Consider the following 25,534-nt stretch of genomic DNA (forward strand, 5'->3'; position numbering starts at 1 on the left):
TGAGGACTATTAAGAGCATTGTTTTAGATGGTGTCTTAATCTACTTGGCCTGCTATAACAAAATATTACAGACTGAATGGCTTATAAACAACATAAATTTATTTCTCAGAGTTCTACAGACTAGAAGTTTAAGATCATGGTGCCAGCATGGTCAAGTGAGGGTCCTGATCCAGGTTGCAGATTTCTTATTATATCCCTACAAGGAGGAAATGGCTAGGGAGCTCTGTGGTGCCTCTTTCAGAAGGGGACTAATCTCAATAATGAGGATGAAATCCTCATGTCCTAATCACCTTCCAAAAGTGTCCATCTTCTAATACCATCACTTTAGAAATTAGGATTGCAATATATGAATTTGGGGGGAATATAAATACTCATACCATGGCAGAAAGTAACATTACACGGGAAACACAATTTTTGTTGAGTTAGATCTGACACTTGTTTTTGACTAATTTTTGGCATCTGAATTCAAAAATGAACCCAGTTTTTCTCTATCATGTCAACTTTTTAAGGTATAGGATATCCTCCCTTTGTCCCAAAAAATCATACAAAATGTACATATGAAAGAAAATAAAGAAAAATTACCTGAATATAATGTTACTTAGTTATTTTATTCATAAAAAGGCTATATATTATTACTGTAAGTCAAACTGTGTACAAGTAGTAAAGTTCTGCTACCAAACATATATATTAAGGTAAAAATTTTCGCTTATAGCATTTCCTAGAGTGTTCAATCTGTGGACAATCTCATGTGATGCTCCAACAATAGTCAGCCATCATATGTACATCCCATCTATGCTTATACTGTGCCTCCATGACCTTCAAATCTTGGTGGAATTGTTAACCCTGCTCATCACTGACTTCACCAAGGTTTTTTGGGAAGTCAGCAAGATAATTATGCAGAAAATGCACCTTGATGCTCATGTTGCAACCAAGCATTTTGAAGTTCTCCAAGAGTTTCTGGACAATTTCAGTGTAATTCTGTGTTTGTGTATTTCCAAGAAAGTCCTTGACAAAGTTTTTGAATGACAACCAAGCATTCCTTTGAAGTTCTGACATTGTCCTGATGAAATGTTCACCTTTAATGAGCTGCCAAATCTGTGGACCGTCAAATACACTGGCCTTTATCTTTTCAAATGACCGGCTAGGAAATACCAAAATGAGATACTTGAAACAGTCTCCTTCAGTTGGCAAAGCTTTAACAAATTGCTTCATGAGACCCACTTTTATGTGCAGAGGTGGGAATATATTGTTCTTTCTGTCAACAAGTGGCTCATGTAGAATGTTTGGATCACCACGTTTGAGGTCAGATCTTGGAGGCTAATTTGACTCCACCCAATGCTTCTCATGAGCTCTGCTGTCCCACATACACAGAAAACAGGGATACTTGGTGTATCTGCGTTGCTGACCAAGAATGAAGCAGATCATTTGAAGGTCAACACAGATGATCCAATTGTGCTTGTGATATTGCAACAGATCAATGACTCTTTTTATGTCTTCATATTCTTCATGAAAACAAACTGAATGGCCAATTGGACTGCACCAAATAAATTGCCATGGTGGAGGAGGACACACTTCAAGTTCTGCTTTGAGCTATCGATGGACAGTCGGCAAGTTGAACTATAGATTAGAATTCCCAATTTCTCAATTAAACCATGTATGTTATGGCAATACACAAAGCCACCATCACTTCAAAAGTATTGCAGAAATGCACTTTCTCTTGATCAAACGTAGGATAACTGTGCTCTTTTTTCAAGCAAGTTTTTCTCATGCAATCTTGATGCTAGGAGTTCTGAAGGCTTTTTGGATAGTCTCAAATCTTGTGCCAAGTCATGCAACTCATGCTGATCAAATCCCTTATGAACTGAGTCATATTCAATTTCAAAATCTTCATCGTTGCTGTCACTAAGTTCTTCACCAGACTCCTGTTTTTTGAAAAAGGGAAGTTCAATGAAAACTGTCACTGAGATTTCAGCTGATTGAGGCACTGGGCGTATAGCTGATGGTAGACTAGGATACTCTATTTTACATTTATTTTTCTTGTTATATCCTGATGTTTTCACTATACACAAGTAACAGTCACTTGAATGATCTTTGGGCTCTCGCCAAAACATAGATATACCAAGTGGCAATTGATCACCTGTTCCCTTCATCCACATCCATAAACCCTCAAGACACTGCTTACACACCTTGTGAGGGGCCCAAGACTTATCTTGATCACCACGTTTTACTTTAAAATATGCAAAATAGGCTTGCCTGACAAATGCACTGATATTTATCCTTTGACTGGGAATGGTGAAACTGCCACAGATATAACAAAATGAATCAGGGTTGTTTAGGCACTTACAATGAGAAATAGCAGAGGCAGACATGATCTGAAGGAAAGGAAATAAGTACGTATGTAAATAAAAAAAATAAATTCTGCTAACTCCTTGTATACAGACAAGAACTCAAACTACACTTCGGAATATGATTCACTCTATAGAGCGGCACACAACCTCTCACCACACTGTCTCATGTGTAACTGAATACCCTAGACAAGTATGAACCTGTCACTGGTCTCCAAGGTCATCCCCCACCCATCCCCACTCAAGAGAGGTTTGCTCTCAGCCAATAGGAGAGCACTAGTGCTTCCCTTGATCCAGGTTTGATCCAGTCTAGAGTGATCGAATTCAGATAAGCTGTAGAGAAAAACTACATGAGATAGAAGAAAACTAACTGCAATTTTGAAATCAGCATGCCTATTTAAGTCTAAACCAGCTGAAAATCGAACTCAACAGGAATGATGTTAAAAATTGTTCCACAGTGTTATCAGTATTCTGTATCTCCTTTTATCCTGAAATTTGTCTACTCCTGTGAGTACAATATAACTACCTAATTACTGATTCTCTGATTTATTTCAACCATCTAACACTAAGGTTCTGATGCAACTTGTTACCACTATTGATAGCATATAAAGCCATGAGACTGTTCCACCCTAAATATATCTTATTATTCTTTTAAAGTGAGCTTTGCAATGTTTAAATATCTGCACACTTTTGCCTAGAATTTTCTTGTTGGTAATCCTGTTAATTAAAAACCACATTCTACCAGACTTAAAACAACATTTAATATATTAAATAGAAAAGGGGTTTCAGGTATGGGTTTTATAGTCAAGGTATGTTATTCTACATATAAGTCTCCATTTTATAAAAAGGAAAAGAATTGCATAGAATTATCTCTTCTGAGTAAAAAAACAATTCTTTTATAGATACAAATAATAAGAGTTATAGATTTCTTCTCATTTTAATTTAAAACTATTCTGTGATTGGTTTATTAGATTAGTGGAATGAAGTTCAACAATCAACAGAAACCTTAAAGCAATTTAGAATCCTGTTGAATCTTTAAAGGAAATCCAATAAGCACTTCAAAAACAATATCAATTAAGAGTTTTAAATGTTTTATTCTGCTTTCCACAGGATCCACGTTTTCTCTCCGAGGAGGCCCTTTTCCCTAAAGGTGCAACAAAACTTGAAGAAATGGATCCTTTTTTCAAACTTCATGAAACCATTACCAAGGTAGGTGAGGAATGCATTCATGAGCAGGTTGGAAAAATTTTGTTCTTTTTTGTTGGTAGATGAAGGAAAAAGAAAGTAGCCAATCAAAAAAAGAACTATATATATTTTTATTTGTAATATGTACTAGAAATGATATTAAGTGTCTCCTCTTTTACCTAGGAATAAAGATGATAAGCAACTCAGTCAAGATCACTTGGATTAATAAGTAAAGATTTATATTTAAAAATCAATCTTTAATATAATAATTAGCTTTTTTCTTAATCTGAAAATAGATTTGTGCTATATTCTCGAGCATACCCCTCTGCATTTTATATTAAGAAAAATACAAAAATGGGTCATTGAGTTTCTGTACCTTCAAAGTTTTGTTTCAATATTTAAGGTAGTTGGTTGTTTGAGGTACTTCTTATTTGCAGTAAAAAAATAAAAGGCTCCTTTCTTTAATAATAAAGTTATACTGTGTTTATAATAAATATAATCACTCTATAAGTGTCATACCAATTTATACTGTAGAATAGTTTATTTTATGGGGAAAGTTTATAGTATGGAGAAAATTAAATTCCACAGTATGAGTCAAATAAATTTAATGCCTAACATCATCTGTATTTTTACATTTATCAACTATTTCTTTCACTATTTATTTGCTGCCTATTTGTTTATGCTGTCATATCCTGTTTTTTGAAATTTGTAGAACAAATTTCATAACATTTAAAATAATCCATATTTATATATGCTTACTTGAATGTTTGACGACTCATTCTTAAATATTTTAGTGACATTTTACAAGTCTGTTTTTCTTCTTTAGAAAGAGGAAAGATGATATAATGGATATAGTGAACTGAACTCAAAGAGTGGCAATAGAATGAACTCAAAATACAAAGGCTAGAATCCTAGGCTTATCTCTTACCTTAAAATCTGTGTAAATTAACTGTTTCTTAACTTTTGTAATAAGACGTGTGTGGATCACGTTTTATTTGAAATTCTTCTAAGCTCAAAATCTCTGCATCTTAACTACATTCATAACACTTTATTTTTCAATCTATTCCAGTTCCTTGATTTAGTTTTTAACATCTCCATCTTTTGATTATTCATTATTATTTGGATTATAGCAAGATAGAAGTGGTTCCAAAATATTAACATTTTAGTAGTCAAATTTTAGTTGCATTCCTGATACATGGAGAGAAGCTAATTATATAGAAAGGTAGGTAGGTAGATAAATAGACAGATAAAATGAGTACATATAGATATTTATATTTAGATAAGTATATATATGTATGTATATATGCATTAAATGGAAATGATGTCTTACCATATAAATACACACACATAATTTATATACAGTATATAAATCCACTAGTTGGATGTTGGAAGAATTCTATGTCTATGAAAAAATAAAACCTGTGTAGGTACAGAAGCAGGAGTTCAGGAAGATTTCTTCATGACTACTTGTAATATTCTGAAGTTGATTCTGTTTCCCCAATCATCATGTTTAACTTTGGATACCACTCATGTTGTAGACAAAGGCCAAGGGAAAATACTGTTCTTCAGAAGTTTAATCTTATTTCACCAGTAGCAGAAGGTGTGGAACCATATAAAGAAATGTTTAATAGATATTTCATTTTAAAGTAAAATTCTCTTTGATCAAGAACAAAATAAAAGTATAAACATAAAATAGTTAAATAGAGTACATATGAGGAAGTATGGAGTATGTATTTCACTTCTATCTTGGCTACCAATGTGCTGTATTATTTGTAGAAATTTATTTTATTTTCTACATCAAAAAAGGAGTATAATCATAAGAGTGTTCCTTGCTAGGATTCTGTGAAGTTGAAAAGATGATATATACATTTTCCCTAGAGATACAATATGCATACAATTGAGAATAATTATTAATGCATTTAAAAAGCTACTTCTGTACAGATAATGTGTCATAGAAATGTGCATTTGAAACCTATAAAGACTTATTAATCAAGGTCACCCCAATCAATTTAATAAAATAAGAAAATAGAAAAAACTAAAACTTACATCCAAAAAATGCTGGTTCCAAAGTCTTCAAAGTAAACCCTTACCTACATTTTCAGAATTTTGTTTTTATTTTAAAGCCAAAAAAACTTACAGCATAATTTAGACATGAAATTATACAAGTAAGCTAATTAATTAAGTGCTGAGAACACACTGATAAATTAATGTGTACAAATGGACCATGAAATTTAATTTGTGAAGAATTAAAGTCTTTAGAATATTTGTTTCAATAAGGAAAATGATGGTACTATAACACTATATCATGAGTTTAGTATACTCCCGTGCCATCTGGTATTGTGACATTATGTAAATAATACTACACTTTGAATGGTAAGTCCCTCCTAGGTATAAATTCTGCAACTATCCATTATTTTAAAGTGATATAAAATTTGGAAAACACTTTGTAAAATGATAAAACATAAATATTGTTGGTATTATACCAATACAAAAACATTTTTAATAAATCATAATTACACCCATATTAAAACATTTCAATAAACCAGAAGTATAAAAACACTTTTTTTTATTCTTTGAGTATATGTTAGAATTAGATACACAACATCATAGCACTATCACATATTTTATGTTAGCTAATTAAATAAATACTATATATATACATATAATATAAATATTCTTGTAAAGCAATCCATTATCTTTTCCATGTAATTTACACTCTAGATCTTTTGTTATAAATCACAAATATTAATATGCCAAATTAAGTTATAATTTCTAAGTATTAGAAAGTAAATAATTCATAATTGGTGCCTTTCTGAATTAAAATAAATAAATAATCTCATAAGTGGAATGTGAGCCTTAAGTCCTTGTCCTTGAAAGTAGTTTTCCAATGTCCTGTAGTTCTTTTAAAAAATATTTTTTACAAAGTTTAAATTTATCTTGGCATTTGTCTTTTTGATATAAAGCATGGAAGCAAAGAAAGTAAGGAATGAGACTCAATATTGATTACAAAGGTATAATTTATCATGGCTTCAATGACAGTCAGGTGGTGCTGTATGAAGTTGCCAGAGAACGACACATGCAGCAGCAGTGTTGAAGGTTTTTCTTTAGCCTCTATAATTACCTTAAAAAATAGCATTTGTTTTTTTTAATTATCATAAAAGCCAAACTAATTCCTCTAAAGGTTAAACATGAATAAAATACCAATATAAATCTTAGATGCTTAATCCTTTAATAAGTGAGTAAAAATCACCATGGATTTACGTTTTGAAAATAGGCTTATTTCTCCTTCTACACACAGGAATTCTCTAGCTATGTTTTTAAATCTTCAGCACTTAGATCATAAATTGTTATTAGTTATCTAAGCATTCTGATAGCCTACAATAAGCCAAGGATAAAGCAAAACACTTGAAATACAAGTAATACACAGGAGTAGGTCCAATCCAGTAAACAGGTGAGCAAATAATTTCACTATAACATACTAAAAATGTGAAAGTAATATGGACAAACTGTGGGAGGGAAGAAGATGATGCTTTTGCCTCAGACTAGGAGATTTGAAGAATTTACTAGAAAGGTAACATTTGAAAAATATAAGCAATTTCGACTTGTTTTAATGTTAACGAGTTTTCATGGAAACTTCTTTAAAGATTTAGTAGATTGTTGGTGGAAGTGTGTGAGAAATGATGATGTGTGTTTTGGAAAGCAGAAGACAGATTTGAGAGATAATTTTGAAGATTGAATGACAGAATATGTGATTTACTGGGTATGGGACATAAAGCAGACTGAAGAGTAAAAAATAATTTCAATAGTTCTATCCTGAGCAGAGTTGATATTATTTAGTTAACCAAATGAGGGGCTGGTTTGGAGAAAGTGATAGTGAGTTTGACATTGATCATGTGGATTTTTGGATGATGTAAGCCATCCAGGCAGACATGACAAAGATACAGTTTGATACAGGAGGTTGGAGCTCAGAAAGAAGTAGGATCTAGAAAAGCATTATCTGATATAGTAACCAGTAGTCACATGTGGATTTAAATTAAATTTAAAAAACACAATTAAACTTTTATTTTCACAATCTCATTAGCCACAATTCAAATGCTTAATGATAATATATGGCTAGTGGCTACTGCATTGGATAACACAGGTTAAGAACATTTGGGTCATCACTGATGATGCATACAATGCTATCCTGGCAACATTTCTGTAAGGACAAGCGAAAAGGGAGGGGGCAAAAGACCCAGGTTAGAGTACTTTATGTCATACACAGGAAAGTAATATTATAAAGATAAGAAAATGTTCAAAAGCATATTCAGCCACCACTTCACACCCATTTGGATGGCTACCATCAAAAACCAAAACAAAACGGAAAATAACAAGTGTTGATGAGGATGTGGAGAAATTGGTACTCTGGTGCACTGTTTGGGGGAATGCAAAATGGTACAGCTACTGTAGAAAACAGTATAGAGGTTTCTCAAAAATTTGAAAATAAAATTATCATATAATAGACCATATCCACTTCTGAGTATATACACCACAAAATTGAAAGTGAAGTTTCAAAAAGATATTTGTATACACATGTTGATAGCAGCATTATTTATAATAGCTTAAGTGTGGAAGCTCTCTAGGTATTCGAACATGAATGAATGGAAAAGCAAAATGTGTTGTATACATACAATGGAATTTTTTTTAAAAGGGGAATTCTGACATATGCCACAACATGGATGAAACTAGAGGACATAATGCTAAGTGAAACATGCCAGTCACAAAAGAAATAAATAAATAAGTAAATAAGTAAATAAATACTGTAGGATTCCACATACATTAGTTACTTAGAATAATCAAAGTGATGGAGACAGAAAATAGAGTTGTTGCCAGGGACCAGGGGAAGGAGGACTGAGACTTATTGTATAATGCACATAGAGATTCTATTTTAACCCTCTGAGTGCCATGTGTAATTCGAAATTTGGATCAACATGAGAAAAACTTATATCGATATATAACCTGATGTACAAAAAAAAGAGAACATAAAATATGAATTATTCCATCGTTATTTACATATATAGCCATTGAAAAAAGAATATCCGCGAGCAATGCTGGCACTTTTGGGAAAATGTGTCAGTATTGCTCACAGTGATGTTGGCACTCAAAGGGTTAAAACATGAAAAACATGGAGGTGGATGGTGGTTATGGTTACACATTATGAATGTATTTAATACCATTGAACTGTACACATAAAATGGTAAATTTTATGAATATTTTATCACCATAAAATATAGGAAGAAGTATATTCACCCAATCAACTACTCTTTATAACTTTTGAACCAATTATTTTAAATTTTAAAATTATTTTGTCTCTTTATTTATGACTGATCCTCAGTCTTTGATATTCTGTATAAAAAGGTTCATATGGCTTCTTACCCATTTCTTTTCTCTATTTTTAATAGATAGAGTGCCTTGTGTTTATCTTATATGTTTTTGAATTTAATATATTTTATTAGCACTTTTGTTTAAATTTTGCAACATTTAATAATGAGGACTGGTAAGTTATATTTTAAACAAAACAAAACAAAACAGTATAACTATGTTTAGAAGAAAAGGACTTTAAAAGTGAATCTAGAAGACTACGGTGGCAGAGGGAAGGAACTATCATATAATTGGATAAATAGTATTTTTCTTCTAGAAACCCATATACTCCATATTGTATTTTTAAATCTCTGAGTATGAATGGTATATCCAATAAAACAAAAAATAGCTTATACATGTGGTACCATGGGAACTAGCAAATTATCTGATTCTGCTTGAGGGCTTCCTTCAGAAATATCAGTTTATTAATCCTTTCATTGTTTATCCCACCTTAAGAAAAATAATTTTTAATTAGTACAAGATATAAAATATTACAGTAGTCCCTCTCTGTATCATGGTTCACTTATCATGGCCTCACTGTATCACGGGATGTTTAAAAATATTATATTTAATTATTTATCGTGGGTTTTTTGCTATAGCATGGGATTTTGCGGTACTGTATGCGTATGTTGTTAAAGTTATGTAGGTTTAAGAGTATAGAATATGTTTAAGAACATACGTATTTATAAAAGTGTGGAAAAGGTTAATAAGGGAGAGGGAAAGGTTAATAAGGGACTGGGAATGGTTTATAAGTGTAGGGGAAGGGTTTATAAAGCCTTAAAATATATATAAATACTAAAATAAACATAAGGTTCCTACTTTGCAGATTTTCTTCTATCACGGGGGGGTCTAGAACATAATACCCGCGATAAGTGAAGGAATACTGTATTATATATTTTGTCACAGTTCTGAATATTGGCATTCTAATAGGTGTAAAGGGGAATTATTGTTGTTTTAGTTTTCAATTCCCTAATAATATATGTGTGTAGCATCTTCTTGTATATCTTTCGTGGTGAGGTATCTTTTGCCCATTTTCTAAATTGGATTATGTGTTTTCTCTATTGAGTTTTAAGATTTCTTTGTGTGTTTTGAATAACAGTACTTTATCAGATGTGTTCTTTTCATATTTTTCTTTCAGTTTATGTCTTGCCTTTTTCTTAACTGTATTTTGTAGAAAATAATAAATTTAAATTTTAACGAGGTTCAGTTTATCAATTTTTTCTTTCATGGATTGTGCTTTTAATGTTGTAGCTAAAACACCACTAGACCCAAGGTAATCTAGATTTTCTTCTCTGTCGTTTTGCTTACATTGCCCAGCAGTTCTTACATGCTGTCTACTTTATCCATTAGTGCCAACAGCCTATTAGTCATAGTTGTTTTAAGTTCTCGGTCTGGTTAACTCCAACATCCCTGTCATGTCTAGTCTGATGTTTGTTCAGTGTCTTGAATTTGTGGTTTTTGGCCCTTCAGTATGCCTTGTAATTTTTTTCTTGATAGCCTGATATGATATACGGGTAAAAGAAATTGTTGTAAATTGACCTTTTGGGATGCAGTGGGAAAGTGTGGGAAAGGGGAAGGATTTTACCGCTCTGTGATTAGGTCTCAGTCTTTTGGTGACCTAGGCCCCATGCTGTAAGTTTCACTCTCAGGTCAAGTAGGCTCCAATAAAACACCAGCTGTTTAGGCTCTGTTAAATAGTTTCTTCAGGCTTTAATAAGAAGAATAGAATGCTCTGACATATTTTAAAATGGTTTCTTTTCCTCTCCCCTGTTCTGGGAACCCAAGGAGCTTTTTCTCTAATATTCACTGTGAGGAGCTCCTGGAGATAAAGCGCACAGAAGTGTGGGGTCCCTCCTATGACAGGGTGCCTGGAGATTTCAACTCAGAGTTGTCCACCATCCGTCTCCAGCAATGTTTCAGCTGCAGTTTAGGCTTTCTTACTCTGGCTCTGGTTCCTACAGAGGTTACTTTGGTAAATTGTAAAGTTCTCTATCCACCTGTCTCTCCAAATTTGGTGGTCATGATTTGACCTGTGACCTCACTTCTCTGATGAATCTAAGAATGGTTGATTTTTAAGTTTATGCTGCTCTTTATTTTTTGTGAGGATAGAGTGGTAACTTCTAAGCTCCTTACCTCCTGAACTGGAAACTGGTTATCTTTAGTAATTATTTAATGACATAATTTCTAGCAGAGTGATTTTTTTTCAAATGGTTATATATTTCAAAAACCATATTAAGTATTTTACAAGTTAATCTTTCAAAAAGCCCAAAATAAATAAAATAAAATAAAAATAATTGCTGTAATTACTTGTAGCTTATACAGAGTCTCTGCACTATTCATAATTTAGGAAGCTTTCCTATTGTTGTTTTCTGTAAGAAAATCATTAGAGTTTGTCAGTTTTTGAGTCAGCATAAATGCTAAAGCATGAATTTTCTACAGGGTTAACATTAGTCTCTTGTGTTTAATGACTCAAAGAATATTCTTCCCTTTATTATTAGAGAAATATAGGAGATGGTACTCATTCTCCATCTTCTTACATCCAATCTCTGAAATGCTCAGCATGCAAAAAATTCATAACAACATATCATACTGTGATTGATGAATTTTAAGTCCAATATTCTATTAGCCCTGCACAGTTCTATATATTGAATTTCTGATGTTCGCTGAAACACTTGTACCATTGTTTGCAACATTCTGAGAAACATTTTTACTTCCACTAGTATTAAAATACTGAGTGTCAATTAAGTTATTACCACAATAATAAAATTAAGTCTGCCAGAAATCTACCGTATCTTTTTCCTTCAGGGGGAAAACAATGTGATGGAGAAGACATTGTTTATAGTATCTTGTCCCTGTCTACCCACCTTCTGTGAATACACAATTCCTGAAACCAGGTGTACCTGTTCTAGCAAAATACAGTAAAAGTAATTTAAGAAGTTCTCATCCTAATATAGGATACTCTGACTGTCAATTTTATGTTATATTAATATGTTTTTAATTAGTACAGGATTTTGAAAAACACTGTTCTTAAATGGATATACCTCTCATACATGTCTTTCTTTTCTTATTTAATATCAAAATAAGACACTACTAAAATTATTTGGACATTACTCTGTCCCAAAGAGAAAATAGTAAGGATAATGTGGTATTTATTCCCATTATATACATTGAGAAAGTGGTATAGTGAGATTAAATTGCAGTATTTGTGTAAAGTCTAGTAATCAAGGTTAGTAATTCTTACATAGTATTTGAGCAATGTAGTTACATTGACCTTACTTAGCTATAAATTTTAATTCAGTTCTGAAATGGTGTTAATAAAAGGTTAATGGTGGTATCTTCAAAGATGAAAAACATTTAAATAATTCTGATTTTAACCATTTCAGTGAATATTAATTGCATATGCCTTTCAGTCATTCTTTAGAGATGATTAACCAGGATTGCTTTGATTAATAGTCATATTCTGCTATTATATTATTTTAAGCACATGACTTATGAAATATAAATCTGCAATTATTTTTAAATGTCACTATTAAAATATGTTTGTACTAGTTGTTATAATATTAAGACTCTTAGAACATGGTAACTGAAAACTTAAGTCAATCTACTTATTCTGTAACTACATAAAAAGACGCAGAGTAAAATATAGAATAATTGTATTTCTGTTGAGATATTATTCTCAGCTCTAGCTTAAAAACATAGCCTAAGCCCTGGCCAGGTTATTCAGTTGGTAGGAATGTTGTTTCACCCCCTAAAGGTTGCTAGTTTGATTCCCGTTCAGGGCACATACCTAGGTTGTGGGTTTGATTCCCAGTTGGAGTGTATATGGGAGGCAGCTAGTCAATGTTTCTCTCTCACATACATTTTTCCTCTGTCTCTGTCTCTCTCCTTTCCTCCCTAAAGTCAATAAACATATCCTTGGGAGAGGATAAAAAGAATCAAGGCAAAGCACCTGAACGGACACTTATCCAAGGAGGACATACAGAGGGCTCATAAACATATGAGCTAGCTATCACTAGCTATCAGACAGATGCAAATTAAAATCACAATGCTATACCACCTCATACCGGTCAGAATGGCCATCATCAACAAATCATTAAACAACAAGTGCTGGCGAGGATGCAGAGGAAAGGGAACCCTACTGCACTGTTGGTGTGAAGGCAGATTGGTGCAGCCACTGTGGAGAACAGTATGGAATTTCCCTAAAAAACTAAAAATGGAACTGCCTTTTAACCTAGACAAAATAAATATCTTTTACTGAGTTTTCTAAATTTCAAAGGCATGTTGTATCCATGAACTAATAGAATTTCTTGTGCATTCTTTAAATGCTTAGGAAAACTGGCTATGCTTTCTAATCCGAATCAGCAAATTTCCAATTGTCTCTAATGTTGCAGTTTGGGGGGTAAGATATGATAATATTGTCTTCTATGTAACAAAGCAAGTGTAATTATATTATTTAATCTTATGTATGTATACATTTGATGTTATTCTTAGCTGTGGATTCAAAGCTTTTGTTTTTATTGTTAAAAATACTTTTGAATTCTTTTTGGTTTATCAAATTATTGTTACTAGTTGCATAATATCTCCATAGAGATCTATACTCTGTGTTTTCATGGCACAAGCTAAACAAGAAAATATCCCAAATATGTAATTTCAATGCAGAGACTGTACTTTGTAATAAAAATGTTGGTTGGAACTACTCAAGAGATATAATGGGATATTAAAACTAACTTCTAAAACTTTGAAAAAAAACATTGTAGGTGTGGATTTTCTTCATAAATGTATAATTAAGCTCAATATCTTCATTTACTAAAATTGGAGATAGTGCTGACTGTATTTTCTCTTGCCTAGAGAGGTTTGGTTTATTGTTTTTCATTATACTGAACAAATATTATAGTTTCTAAAGGCATGCCTTATATAATAAGTTTCTCTTTTTTGTTCGTGCTTTTATTACCCAAAAGTGAATTATTACACAATATAAGCTTGTCAAAATTTGACTCCAGTCTTAAAGAGAAGTTAATCATCTGAGTAGCTAGTTTGCTACAACATGTTAAAAGACTTATTACCGTATATTAAGATAAGAATAAGTAGAATGGTTGTTATTTTCTGAGCATACTTTTTTCTTTTATGTTTGGTAAGGACGTTTTAAAATTTGTGTTACAGAATATAAATATACTAATGATATAAATCAGAATGTGAAGCTCTATGATTACTTACATATAATATAACAATCTTTTAACACCATCAACCTGCATTAGGGAGTTTTCCTATCTAATTCAGGAATCAGTAGCCTCATCTCAGAAGTAACATTTTTGGTGATAACTAAATTTTCTGTGCTCTAAATATATGTTCTTTCTCTTATTTCAGGAATCTTTCAATAAGTCAAAATTTAATTTAAATGTTAATTTCTGTATTTTTCCTCATTTAAACCAAGATATTCTTTGTCTTTTTATACCATTAATAGGTAATATCTTTCTCAAAATGCTGTAGAAGTACAGAGTCAACATGCAGAGTAGTCAGTGGGTAACAGATGGGCTCCAGGTAAGCAGGTCAAATATCTTCCCCCCAAAGTACTTTTTAAACAAAATCTCTTTATAATAAAAAAAATCTAAAAGTTCCAAGCAATAATCACTTATTTTAAAAAAATATATCTACTATAACACAACAACCAGAAGAATCTGGGCAGTCTTTTGAGGGTCCTGGAGACAGTTATGCACTCCCTTCAAGGGTGAATATAAGAAAAGTTTCCCTTAAATACACACACACACACACACACACACACACACACACAGCATGTGGTACAAACTAACCAGTGATACAAATATCCAGTGCTAATCCCTCTCAGTATTATTTATTCCTTTGAAAACCCCGAATTATATATGCATGTATCTATGTATGTCTTCATGTCTTAATTTCCACATAAATCAGAATGTTATACTTTAAAAAAATCTTTGGACCTGTATATTTTGCTATTGTTGGAATGACATAGAAAATATTCAAAATTGCAGACTTTAAAAGATAGTATAGTCTATATTAGAATTATGCAATGTCTCTAAAAGCTCACAGAAAATGGTATTTTAGGGTAGAATAAATACATTTCAAAAATATGAATAGTTTTATAATATTAAACTGAATTTTAAGAACTGAGCAAAAATTAGATTTGAACAATCAAACAAAATTTTGTTTGAAATGTATTGTAGTAGAAAAGTAATATTTATTTTGACTCTGTTAGGGTTTACTTATTAATATTTAACTTATATATCTATTTAACTTGATTACATTTGAAATTAAAGTGTCCTTATTTAACTTATATATCTATTTAACTTGATTACATTTGAAATTAAAGTGTCCTGAAACCATTTAGTGAAGGTTCAAATAGTAATATTTCTGTGTTCTTAAATAAGACAATAATGAATAGTCATAATTATGTTATCAAGAAAAATAATTATGGTCCCTATCATCAGTGATTTTTAAGGAAACAAGAAAGAGGATCAACCATTTTAGAATTATTGCCTTCAAAAGTGAAAAAAGTACAAATAAGTTGGGATGTTTTTGTTTGCTACTTAATAAAGACCAATATGCAAACTTGCTTAATAAAAGTAAAGGAATTCTTGTTCTCTCATGTAACTGAAAAGTCTAGAAGAAACATTCTTCAGGAGTAGCTCAAACACAGAATCAGAGCTTCTTACCTCCTATCCTCTCAGTTCTGCCATTTTCCCTTTTGGACCTTTAATAAGTGAAATTCTTCCATAATGGAAAAATGCTTCCAGCAGTTCCTGGAATCCTATCTACATGATTCTGTCAAAACAAGAGATGTAATGCTGATTTCTAGAAAGCCCTAGCAAATGGACACCCTTACTATTATTATTCTAAAGTAGTCTCATGCTTAATTTGTATCATTCCTGTGACCAGGGAAATAGCTGTGTTGATTTGATGAAGCTTGGCTTACCTAAACTGATCACTGTGGAAAACGAGTTCAAGTTACCCTAATTAACTTAGAACTCTTTTTCTTGGAACGGGAATCAATCCCATTCATAATAGTGGCTGCTGCAAAATAGTATACATTGCAGAGTAGCAATAGTGTTTCAGAGACAACCACCAAATCTGCTACCAATTATAACAATGTTTTTGTCTACATATCTACATCAGAATCAATATTTTGGAAAAAGGCAAAACCAATACTAAATAAGGAATGAATTTCTGCTAACATATTGCCATGTACTCTGGTATGTCTAGACATTATAACCACCTGAAAGAGAGCAGGAGATGGAGAAAAGAAATTGAAATACAGAAGGGAAGTATTCATAAAAGGGGTTTGATTACTGCATTCACTCCCGGTTTCAGTGCATTGTATCAGTATTAAATGGACTTAAAGGTTAGAAAACTCAGTGTATTCATGAAGCAAATCCTTTCCCTGCCCCCTTGGTAGATATCCAAAGGTAATCATTGTATTCACATTGAGACTCAGGGTCACCTTAGAGAGCCACTAAGAATGGACTGGATTTGACATATGAAATAAACTTGTTGGCCAACCTGGGTCTAAAATGCTCATGCATTAAAACCCTCTACTTTTAAGGCGGCAGTTGACCCTTAAAAACTTTAAGGAATCGCTGATTTAAGAAGCCCCACTGTGAGGAGCTCTGAAAGAGGCTCAGTTGAAGTCGGCAGCCGTCCGTCTCGAGAGACGATGGTGTAGCTTCTCAAGAGTCTATCTGCACCGCCGAGAATGGCTGTGCAGTCCGACTCGGGAGTGACATGGTATCTGTCTCCTCCCATGTTGAATCGACATCTTGTGATGACGCTGAAGCTACAGAGCCTGGGCAGGGTGATATGGAGGGTCTGCTGTTGCCCATGCAGCAGACCCCCCCTCTCTTCGCAGCTGAAGGGTCCAAGGGAAAGACGGAGTCGATACAGCTTGGGTTCAGGTGCGCCGCAGGAGTTGCCGGTGTTGACTACAACGTCAAACCGCCTTAGGGACTCCGGCTCCGGATTTTCTGTCGGGGTTTACTCCCTTAGCCTTTCCCCTGAAGAGGTATGCCGCAAGGCAGCGGAGGTTTTTTGGAATCAAGAGTTTTCCTTCTCTGTCAGTTGAAGTAACTAAAGAAAAAAACAACAACTAATATTTTGGATGGTAATTTACATTCAAAATGTGAGGTACTGTTAAAAATGCAAACTATTTTAAAACATGCATACATCCTTCCCACTTGTAAAGGGCTGATACTCTTGTCAATGGGAGAAACACCTGAATGCATGCTTCTGTGTGAAGCAAGATATTTAAATGTTTCATTTTATTGCTTACCCAACGACTTCATGTTTAAATGATTTTGTTTACTGAACAAGTGGTAATTAATTAATTTAGACTTATCTCTACTTTTCCATTTCATCTTTGATTTATATTTTAACCAATACTCCATGATTGCCTTTAAAATAAAATAAGCATACATATATTGAAACCTTACATACTTTAAATATCCTTCATTTTGGCTATCAGCATTTATTTATGCCCCAACTTGATCTTTTATGTCTCAGTCTAACAGATGTTTGTCATTAATATTTAGCTTTTGGTGATCAGTCTGTCAGATAAAATTCTGGAATTCTTGTTTTAGCAATAGTTTATAAGAGCTTCCATTAAGCCTAAAATTTCTTCTTGTCATATGTAGGCCAAAACAAAAATACCAGAATTCAATTTTGCTATTAAATATACATTTTCAGGACTTCCGGCCAAGATGGAGGCTTAGACGGACGCGCTAGGTCTCCCTCTACAACTAGAGAGGAATACAACTACTTCAAAACAAAGGATAACTAGAAATTCCAGAAAATAAAACTACACGGAAGCCCAACGTACAAAGTTATAAACGAGCGGCGCCCTTTGGGCAGGTAGGACAAGAGAAAGGGGGCGGAGCTGTTTGCGGTCGCTCCAGGGACAGCGGCGGGGAGAACAACCCCGGCTGCAGTCGAACCCCCGGCAGCTCGCGACCCCAACGCTGGGGAAAGCAGCCACCACATCGCCTTGAACAGTGAGGCCCAGGGGGGCGGGAGGACGGATCCCGGTCTCCTAGCGGAATAACTGTGTGAATCCATCTTGGACCCCGGCCCCCAAAGAAAGCGCCACAGGGCTGCGAAATAGGTCGCGGACAGGCGCCGGTCGCTGACTTGTGACGCGTACACAGGCACTGCCCCCGACAGCCAGCCCAAGAAAACAAAACGCATCTGTCAAAATGTGGCAGACAAATATAGAGATCCCGGTGACACAGCTCACCAGGCAGCAGATAGAGAACCTGACAGATGAACAGATAAGAAACCTGTCAGATGCTCAGTTCTGTGCCATTGTTATCAGGTGGCTTACAGAATTCACAAAAGATCTGGAAAAAGATGAGAAAGAAGCGAAAAACACTCATAACGAAAGGAACAAAACCGCATACGAGACAGATGGTGAGGAAATAAAATCCAGAGTTCATTTCAACAAACCGGAATATGGAGAAAGAACAAGCAGTCAAACAATGCAGCGAGAGGAAATGGGAAGCAACAATGAGAGGATCAGAAACCTCTGGGACAACTATAAAAGGCCCAACATAAGAATCATTGGTTTGCCAGAGAGCGAGGAAGATGAACTAGAACTTGAAAAATTGAGTGAAAATATAATAAAGGAGAACTTCCCAGACTTGGGGAAGGAAGTGGACTTACAGGTCCAGGAAGCACAGAGAGTTCCAAAAAAACTGGACCCAGGGAGAACCACTCCAAGACACATTATAATCAAAATGTCAAAAATTAAAGATAAAGAGAGAATCTTAAAAGCAGCAAGAGAGAAGAAAAGAATCATGTACAAAGGGGTCCCAATTAGACTATCAGCTGACTTCTCAAGGGAGACCCTGCAGGCAAGAAGGGACTGGCAAGAAATATTCAAAGTAATGAAAATCCAAAACCTACAACCACGAATACTCTATCCAGCGAAATTGTCATTCAGAATAGAAGGACAGAGAAAGTGTTTCCAGGACAAAATAAAACTGAAAGAGTTCATTAGATCCAAACCACTGTTATATGAGATGTTAAAGGGACTGGTTTAGAAAAAGGAGGATCAAGACAATGAAATCTAAAATGAAAACTGCATCACAAGAAACAACAGAAGCTAGGGAATTGAAACAAAGGCAAACTAAACAGGCAATGAGACTGGAAAAAGAACTATAGATACGGGGAGCATATTGGGGGGAGGTCAACAGGGAGGGGGAATGGGGAGAGGGAGGGAGATGATATAGGCATTAAGGATCATGGTAGGAGGGAATGGAATAGACAGAGAGAGGATGAGAAGAACTGTATGCACAACTAATGGACATGATCTAAAAGGGGGGGACAACTGGAGGGAGGGGGGCCACCGGGTGGAGGGGAGCAGAGGGAAGGGAAATTGGCACAAATGTAATATTATAATCAATAAAACACATTTAAAAAAAATAAAAGCCTTTAAGACAGAATAAGTTTTAAGAATAGAAATTTTAATATGTTGTGGTTGAAGAATTATTTTATCTGGAATTGAAAAATTTCTGTTGCCTCTGCTTCCACTCCAAAAAGCGTGAAATTTTGGAGTGGAATTTTAGACACAGGAAAGGAAAAATAAATAAATAAATAAATAAATATACATTTTCAGTTAAATGCTTGGAATATTAGTAATGATACATTTTCTGGACTTAGGGACTGAAATATCAGATGTGCATATTTAGGAACCTATACAGATATTACATTTTTATTTGTTTAGGCTATATTAAGGTCAAGTTTAATATATAAAGGAGAGAAGAGTATAACAGAAATGTGTAACTTCAGAGTAAAATGTGACATTGAGAAGATGGTGATATATATCAAACAGCATAAGAACACATGACAAACATTTTTATGTCTGTAAAATACATAAATGAACAAAACATTTGTACAATTATTATATGATTTATTATTACCTTAAGTCAAAAAATTATATCTAAATATAGAAAATTTATTTCAAAAATATTAGTCATAACTCCTAAAAATCAACCAATTTATATGGCATAGAGACACATATCTGATTCAAATAACTAATTTCCAGGACAATGGAAAGCAAAGAAAAATTCCACAATTCCTTTGTACCTTTTCTTACTCGTTTACTTCTTCACCAAAGAGCCAGATAAAAGACAAATACTCTTACTGAAATGGTTTGTCATCCATTTCTTTCATATCCTTCAGAGCCCCTTAGGGACAAATTGCCACTTTCAGGAGATTTTCCTAATTTCAGTGAGTTAGTTTTGAAATCAACCAGTTTTGCTCCCAGTTTTGTTTGGAAAATGTAGTCACTACGCCTAAGGACCTTGGGTCCGAGGTTTTAAGAGCTGCCACAAGATGGCTATATTCTCTCAATTGGCCACATGTACCACTTCTCTAGGTACAAGTTATTAGAATCCAAGATTTCTATATAGTTACTTTTACATATAAATCAAAATATTTTACTTTAAAAATAAATTATGTGATTATTTTTAAGTAACCTAAACAAGTTAAAGATATATCATTTGGAGAACCTGAACAAGAATAGGAAAATAAGCATATTTATGACATTTAGTTATTTTCCAAATGAGTTCATCAAAAAAAGTATCCTAACTAAAAATATGACAAAATATTCACTATGTCAGTCTGTAACATTTAGGCAGCTTTGTAACAAACAAATACAAGTTAAGTGAAAAAGCATACTTCTCTTCATAATTTAAATGCCAGATTACTTATTACCAATACATCTCATTAAAAATGAAACAAAACAAAATTTACATTTTATTTTTTATTATAAAATGTATCATATGCACAAGAGACTATATTCATCATATGTAAATCTATATGTATATCTTTGAGGATGATCAAAGAAACCCCACATAACCACCATCCAGGGTAAAAAATAAACAATACTACTAGCCTTTCTAGATGTTCTTTCTCAGTCTTCCTAGGAGAGATAACCATTAGGATTAGTTTTTAGAAAATCCCTTTATTGAATTTCTTTGTAGTTTCATCTCCTCTGTATGTATTCTTAAACAATATACTGTTTATATTTACCCTTTTCTAATTTCTAAAACCAAAATTATAGGCTATGGATTCGTTTGTGATTTCTTTCTTTGCTCCATGAGATTTACAGTTAGGGGCATAAAACAACAGATTTAAGAAACTGAAATAATGCTTTTATTAGTTACTGAGGATCTGTAGGCAAAGAACAGTAAAGGGGATTGACCACCAAGCATTCAACATCTCAACTTAGCTCAATTTTCAAGTCTTCTTTTATACATATTTTAGGTAAATTCACCACCCACAACCATTACAGAACAGTTTGGAGATTATCAAGGGATAGCAGCAGCCCTACTCAAAGGTAAGCCAGTACCAAAGGATGCTAGTACACATTTGAAAAGTGATTCAAGTATATGTTTTGAAAGCAGAGAGTAACTATACAAGGTGCCTGATATGCATGTGAAAATGGATTTAAATATATATTTGAACCAAGAGAAAAAGAGCAAATTAGGAAATATATACCTTTGATAGGAAATCCAGATATATATTTGACATGAGACTGCAGGATTAGTTCAGATGAACAAAGGCATCTTTGCTTTTGAAGAATAAACATTAAAGATATGTATTAGCTTGGTTTTCAGTTTTAGCACAGTAATAAATTTTTATTGCTATTGAAGGGAAGCTGATTTCTCTCATCATCCATATTGATAGGCGTAATCATAATTTATTTTTATTATTGTATAACTTTTCATGACATAACTATACTAAATTTTGTTTATGTATTGTTTTACTGTTGACAGGCATGTGGAATATTCTCAACAACTTTTGTACATACTCCATGTATAAATTTCTCTAGGATATAAAACCAGAAATGGAATTAGTTACTCATAGGGTATGACTTTTTAAACTTTTAAGGTAATACTAAATTCCTACAATGGTTGTCTGCTTAGTTCCCCAAAGATCACCAGAATAGTTCATTGATCAGTCAAAGTTTATTAATACTGACGTCACAAAGGGAAGACAATACCATGATTGAACTTTTGTAGTACCTCAGGGAAGGGTATTCTGGGGAAAATAATTTTAGAAGATTGGAGTGTCTGGGCTGAAATTTTAAGGGGAATATTCAAATTTGGAGAAGTGATAGTGAATGGGAAAAATGTATGGCAATAGATTAAGGTTGGTGGCCATGGTAAATGGAGGCTTGTTTGATAAACAAGCTATTTGTCCAAGCAAGCAACATATTGTCCAGAGAGGAAAGGTGTTTATATCGAGCAAGCTATTTGTCTGGATAAATTGGGTCATAGAAATTTCTCGAAGCAAACTGTCAAGTTATTTATTAGTTTAAAGCATTACATTCATGAGAATCTCCTGGAAAAAAATAGTTATGACACAAATAGCATTAGTTTTCTTCAGTACTGATAGTCAAGCTAAGTGGACTTATGTAGTCTCAGTTCTTAAAGCCATGTATGACAAATCTATTTTATGCAGTCTTTTAACAAACTTGATATATTTTCACTTTTGCCAATCTGATATGTGTAAGGACTGCCTCATTCTGGTTTATATTCAATGTCTTTCTTTCTTTGCTAATAAAATTGCGTGCTTTTACATATTGGCTATTTAGGTTTGATAGATGTTTATTTGTATTTTATTGGTTCATAGGAGGTATGTTTTTATTCTGGCTATGATCCTGTGAATTATATATGTTGCAAATATCTTCTTCCATATTTCAAGTTTGTTCATTTTCATTGTATTTTTTGATGAATTGTTCTTCATTTCTGTTTACTCTAGGTGATCAATCCCTTCCTTTATGCTTCGTGTTTCATAGGATTTTAAGAAATTACTTTATACTCTAAGAAAATATTCTTGTACTACTTTATCAATCTTTATAATCCTCTATTTAACATTTAAATATTTAATCTACCCTATGATAATGGCAATGATGATGATTTAGAGGTATAGTTTCTATTTTCAACATAATTTATTGAGCATTCCACTCTTCAATGATATACAATTAAACTCTGTTATATACATCTTTTCTGTATATGTATGGGTTTGTTTCTGGGCTTCCAGTTTTATTCCTCAGTCTATTTGTCCATCAGTGTACAAACAAAATATTGTTTTAGTCTATAGCTTTAAAATAAGATTTCCTATCCTGTAGTTCATGGCCCTCATTTAATTCCTCTGTACGACTATCTTGACTGTTTTTGCCCTTTGTTCTTTCACATAAATGTAAAAATTTAGCTTGTCATATTCCATAAAAACCTTGTTGAGATATTGATTGGAATTTAAGGCAACATATACTTGTATAATAAATGCTTGATCCAATAATATTGATTTGTTCTCGTAAGGATATTCTATTACTAGTATTGAATGTAGTAAGGACATGGCACAGTAAATAATTGAATATCCTAATTTTAATTTTTTGGGAACTGAAAATTTTTTTAAAGTCATTTCTTAAAACAATTCATTTTATAGATAACTAATTAATGTCCATAGAAGTGAAGGTCAAGATTACAGCAGATATGTAGCTGAAATAGGACTCAGACAAAGCACCAATCCTATACATTCTTATGAAAATAATTACTCAGCATCTCTATATGTCCAGAGATATAATAGCAAACAAAATAAGAAACCATAATTGTTCAGAGTTTTACTGTATTATACTGCCAGATGTGCCAAAACTAAGATAAACCCTTTAGGCAAATCTTATTAAACACATTCTAGATGCTGCATACTCTTTAAGTTGAAAAGGATATAACACTAAACAAAAGAAGAATGATTAGCATCCTTATGGAACTGGGAGTTTATGGGGGGTTAGATATCATAAAAATATAGGTGTAAATATAAATTATGCTAGGTCTCTTAGAGAAAATATAGAGTACTATTAGAATGCAACTATAGCTGTGAGGAGTACTGACCTAGTCAGGAGTATCTAGGAAATTTTTCCTGGAAAAGTAATTTTTGAGTTTTTGATCTAATGTATTTGTAAGAATTATCTACTTAAAGAAGGAGAAAATTTGACTAAATTCTCTGAGGAAATGGCAACACAGCTTATTCTAGAAAATGAAAGGAGATTGTGTCATTGGAAATCAGAGAGCAAGAGTAATGACGGTATAAATCATGCTGATGGGTGGGGTTAGTTGATTCAATAGGTCATGATGCATCATATTGTTTGTAGAAGTAAGGAAGTACCCAAGACAGTGTAAGAAGCATTCCAAAACCAGTGAAATGGGAGATTTCAAAATCAATACAGGCATACTTATATTCTTTAAAATAATGATGGGTGATTGTATTGATTTTTATTTGGCAGTGAACAGTAGCAGACAGTAGAGATGACAAGTCTGAGTAGTAGTAACTGGTTCAAGGGTCTGACAACTATTAATTTTTTTTAAAAAAGGAGGAGAAGGATGTGGAGGAAAAGAATCCATTGTAAAATAAACAATATTTATTCAATTTATAAATGCTTACATTAGAGATCTACTTTAAAATTCATTTATATGTAATTGTGAATATAAATGTAAATTACTGTTTAAATTTTCATCTTTTTTGCCTTTTCAGCTTGTTTTACTTTGTTTCGCATCTTTATGTTCAGAATCTTTAAAATGATACTTCTGTCAGCATGTATCAAACTTATTAGACACTTATAGACTTATTTTTAATATGTTGACATATTTAAAAGTAAGAGACTTCTAAACACTCAGACTTAATATTTAAAAAGTAAGAACTTGTTCCTAAGTACTCAAAATAATATCTCATATGACAGATTTTCCAACAATTCTTCAGTATTAGCTGATATCTATTTCATGTTCAAATGTCCCTAATTGTCTTTTGTATGCCTTATTCATTGGCTTGTCTAAACCTGGATTCAGTTGGAGACTATTCCTTGTATTTGGTTAAGTCTTTTTTTTTTTTTCACCCACAGCTTATCTGGCGTGGAGAATAAGCCAATTGTCCTGTCATTAGTTTTACATTCTGGATTTGTGTTGTCATTTACCATATTCCTCTATTTCCTGGTTATCCTGTCAACTGAAAGTTACATTTAAAGGCCTGATCACACTTTAATATTAAGCTTTTTTTTGTATGTGGCTAGAATAGAAGATGCATACATCATATTATATTCCATCAACGGCATGTCTTACCTTGTTGCAACATCATCAGTAATTTCAGGATTGATTATTTCATGAGAATGAAAATGATCTCTCCATTGTACAGCTATATTTTTCCTCACTATCAGAAAATCTTAACTATGATGTTACTTTAGCATAATCAAGTGTTCAAGTCCCCATTATAATACTCATGAAAAGAGAGGTTACACTGCTGTAACAAAGAATTTCAAAATCTCAGTGGGTTAAAATAACACATAATATTTTTATTAATTTAAGCTTGCATTTTTTCAATGCATACTGATGCAGTATTATGTCTCTATATCAATGCACTCTCTACCATCAGCAAAGAGGGGAAAAAGTGAAATGGGAAAGTATACAGTGGTTCCTAGATATTTGTTCCTGTAAGTAACACATCTTGCTTCTATTCATATATCATTGGATAAAGCCAGTCACATAGCTATGCTTAACTGCACAGAAATAGTGGTGATCAGCATAAAT

At 33.1% G+C, this 25,534-nt stretch overlaps 1 protein-coding gene across 1 annotated transcript in view; it reads left to right on the plus strand.

Moving 5' to 3' along the window:
• NAALADL2 (N-acetylated alpha-linked acidic dipeptidase like 2) overlaps window positions 1–25,534 on the plus strand; it is a 669,716-nt gene that overhangs the window by 505,050 nt on the left and 139,132 nt on the right. The window contains exon 10 of the mRNA XM_090276711.1: window positions 3,456–3,554. Within this exon, the coding sequence (XP_090132837.1) occupies window positions 3,456–3,554 (99 nt within the window). The remainder of the gene's footprint in view (window positions 1–3,455; window positions 3,555–25,534) is intronic.

Source organism: Furipterus horrens, unplaced genomic scaffold (genome assembly GCF_987537825.1).
Source record: "Furipterus horrens unplaced genomic scaffold, mFurHor1.1.pri manual_scaffold_1, whole genome shotgun sequence".
Classification (NCBI taxonomy): domain Eukaryota; kingdom Metazoa; phylum Chordata; class Mammalia; order Chiroptera; family Furipteridae; genus Furipterus; species Furipterus horrens.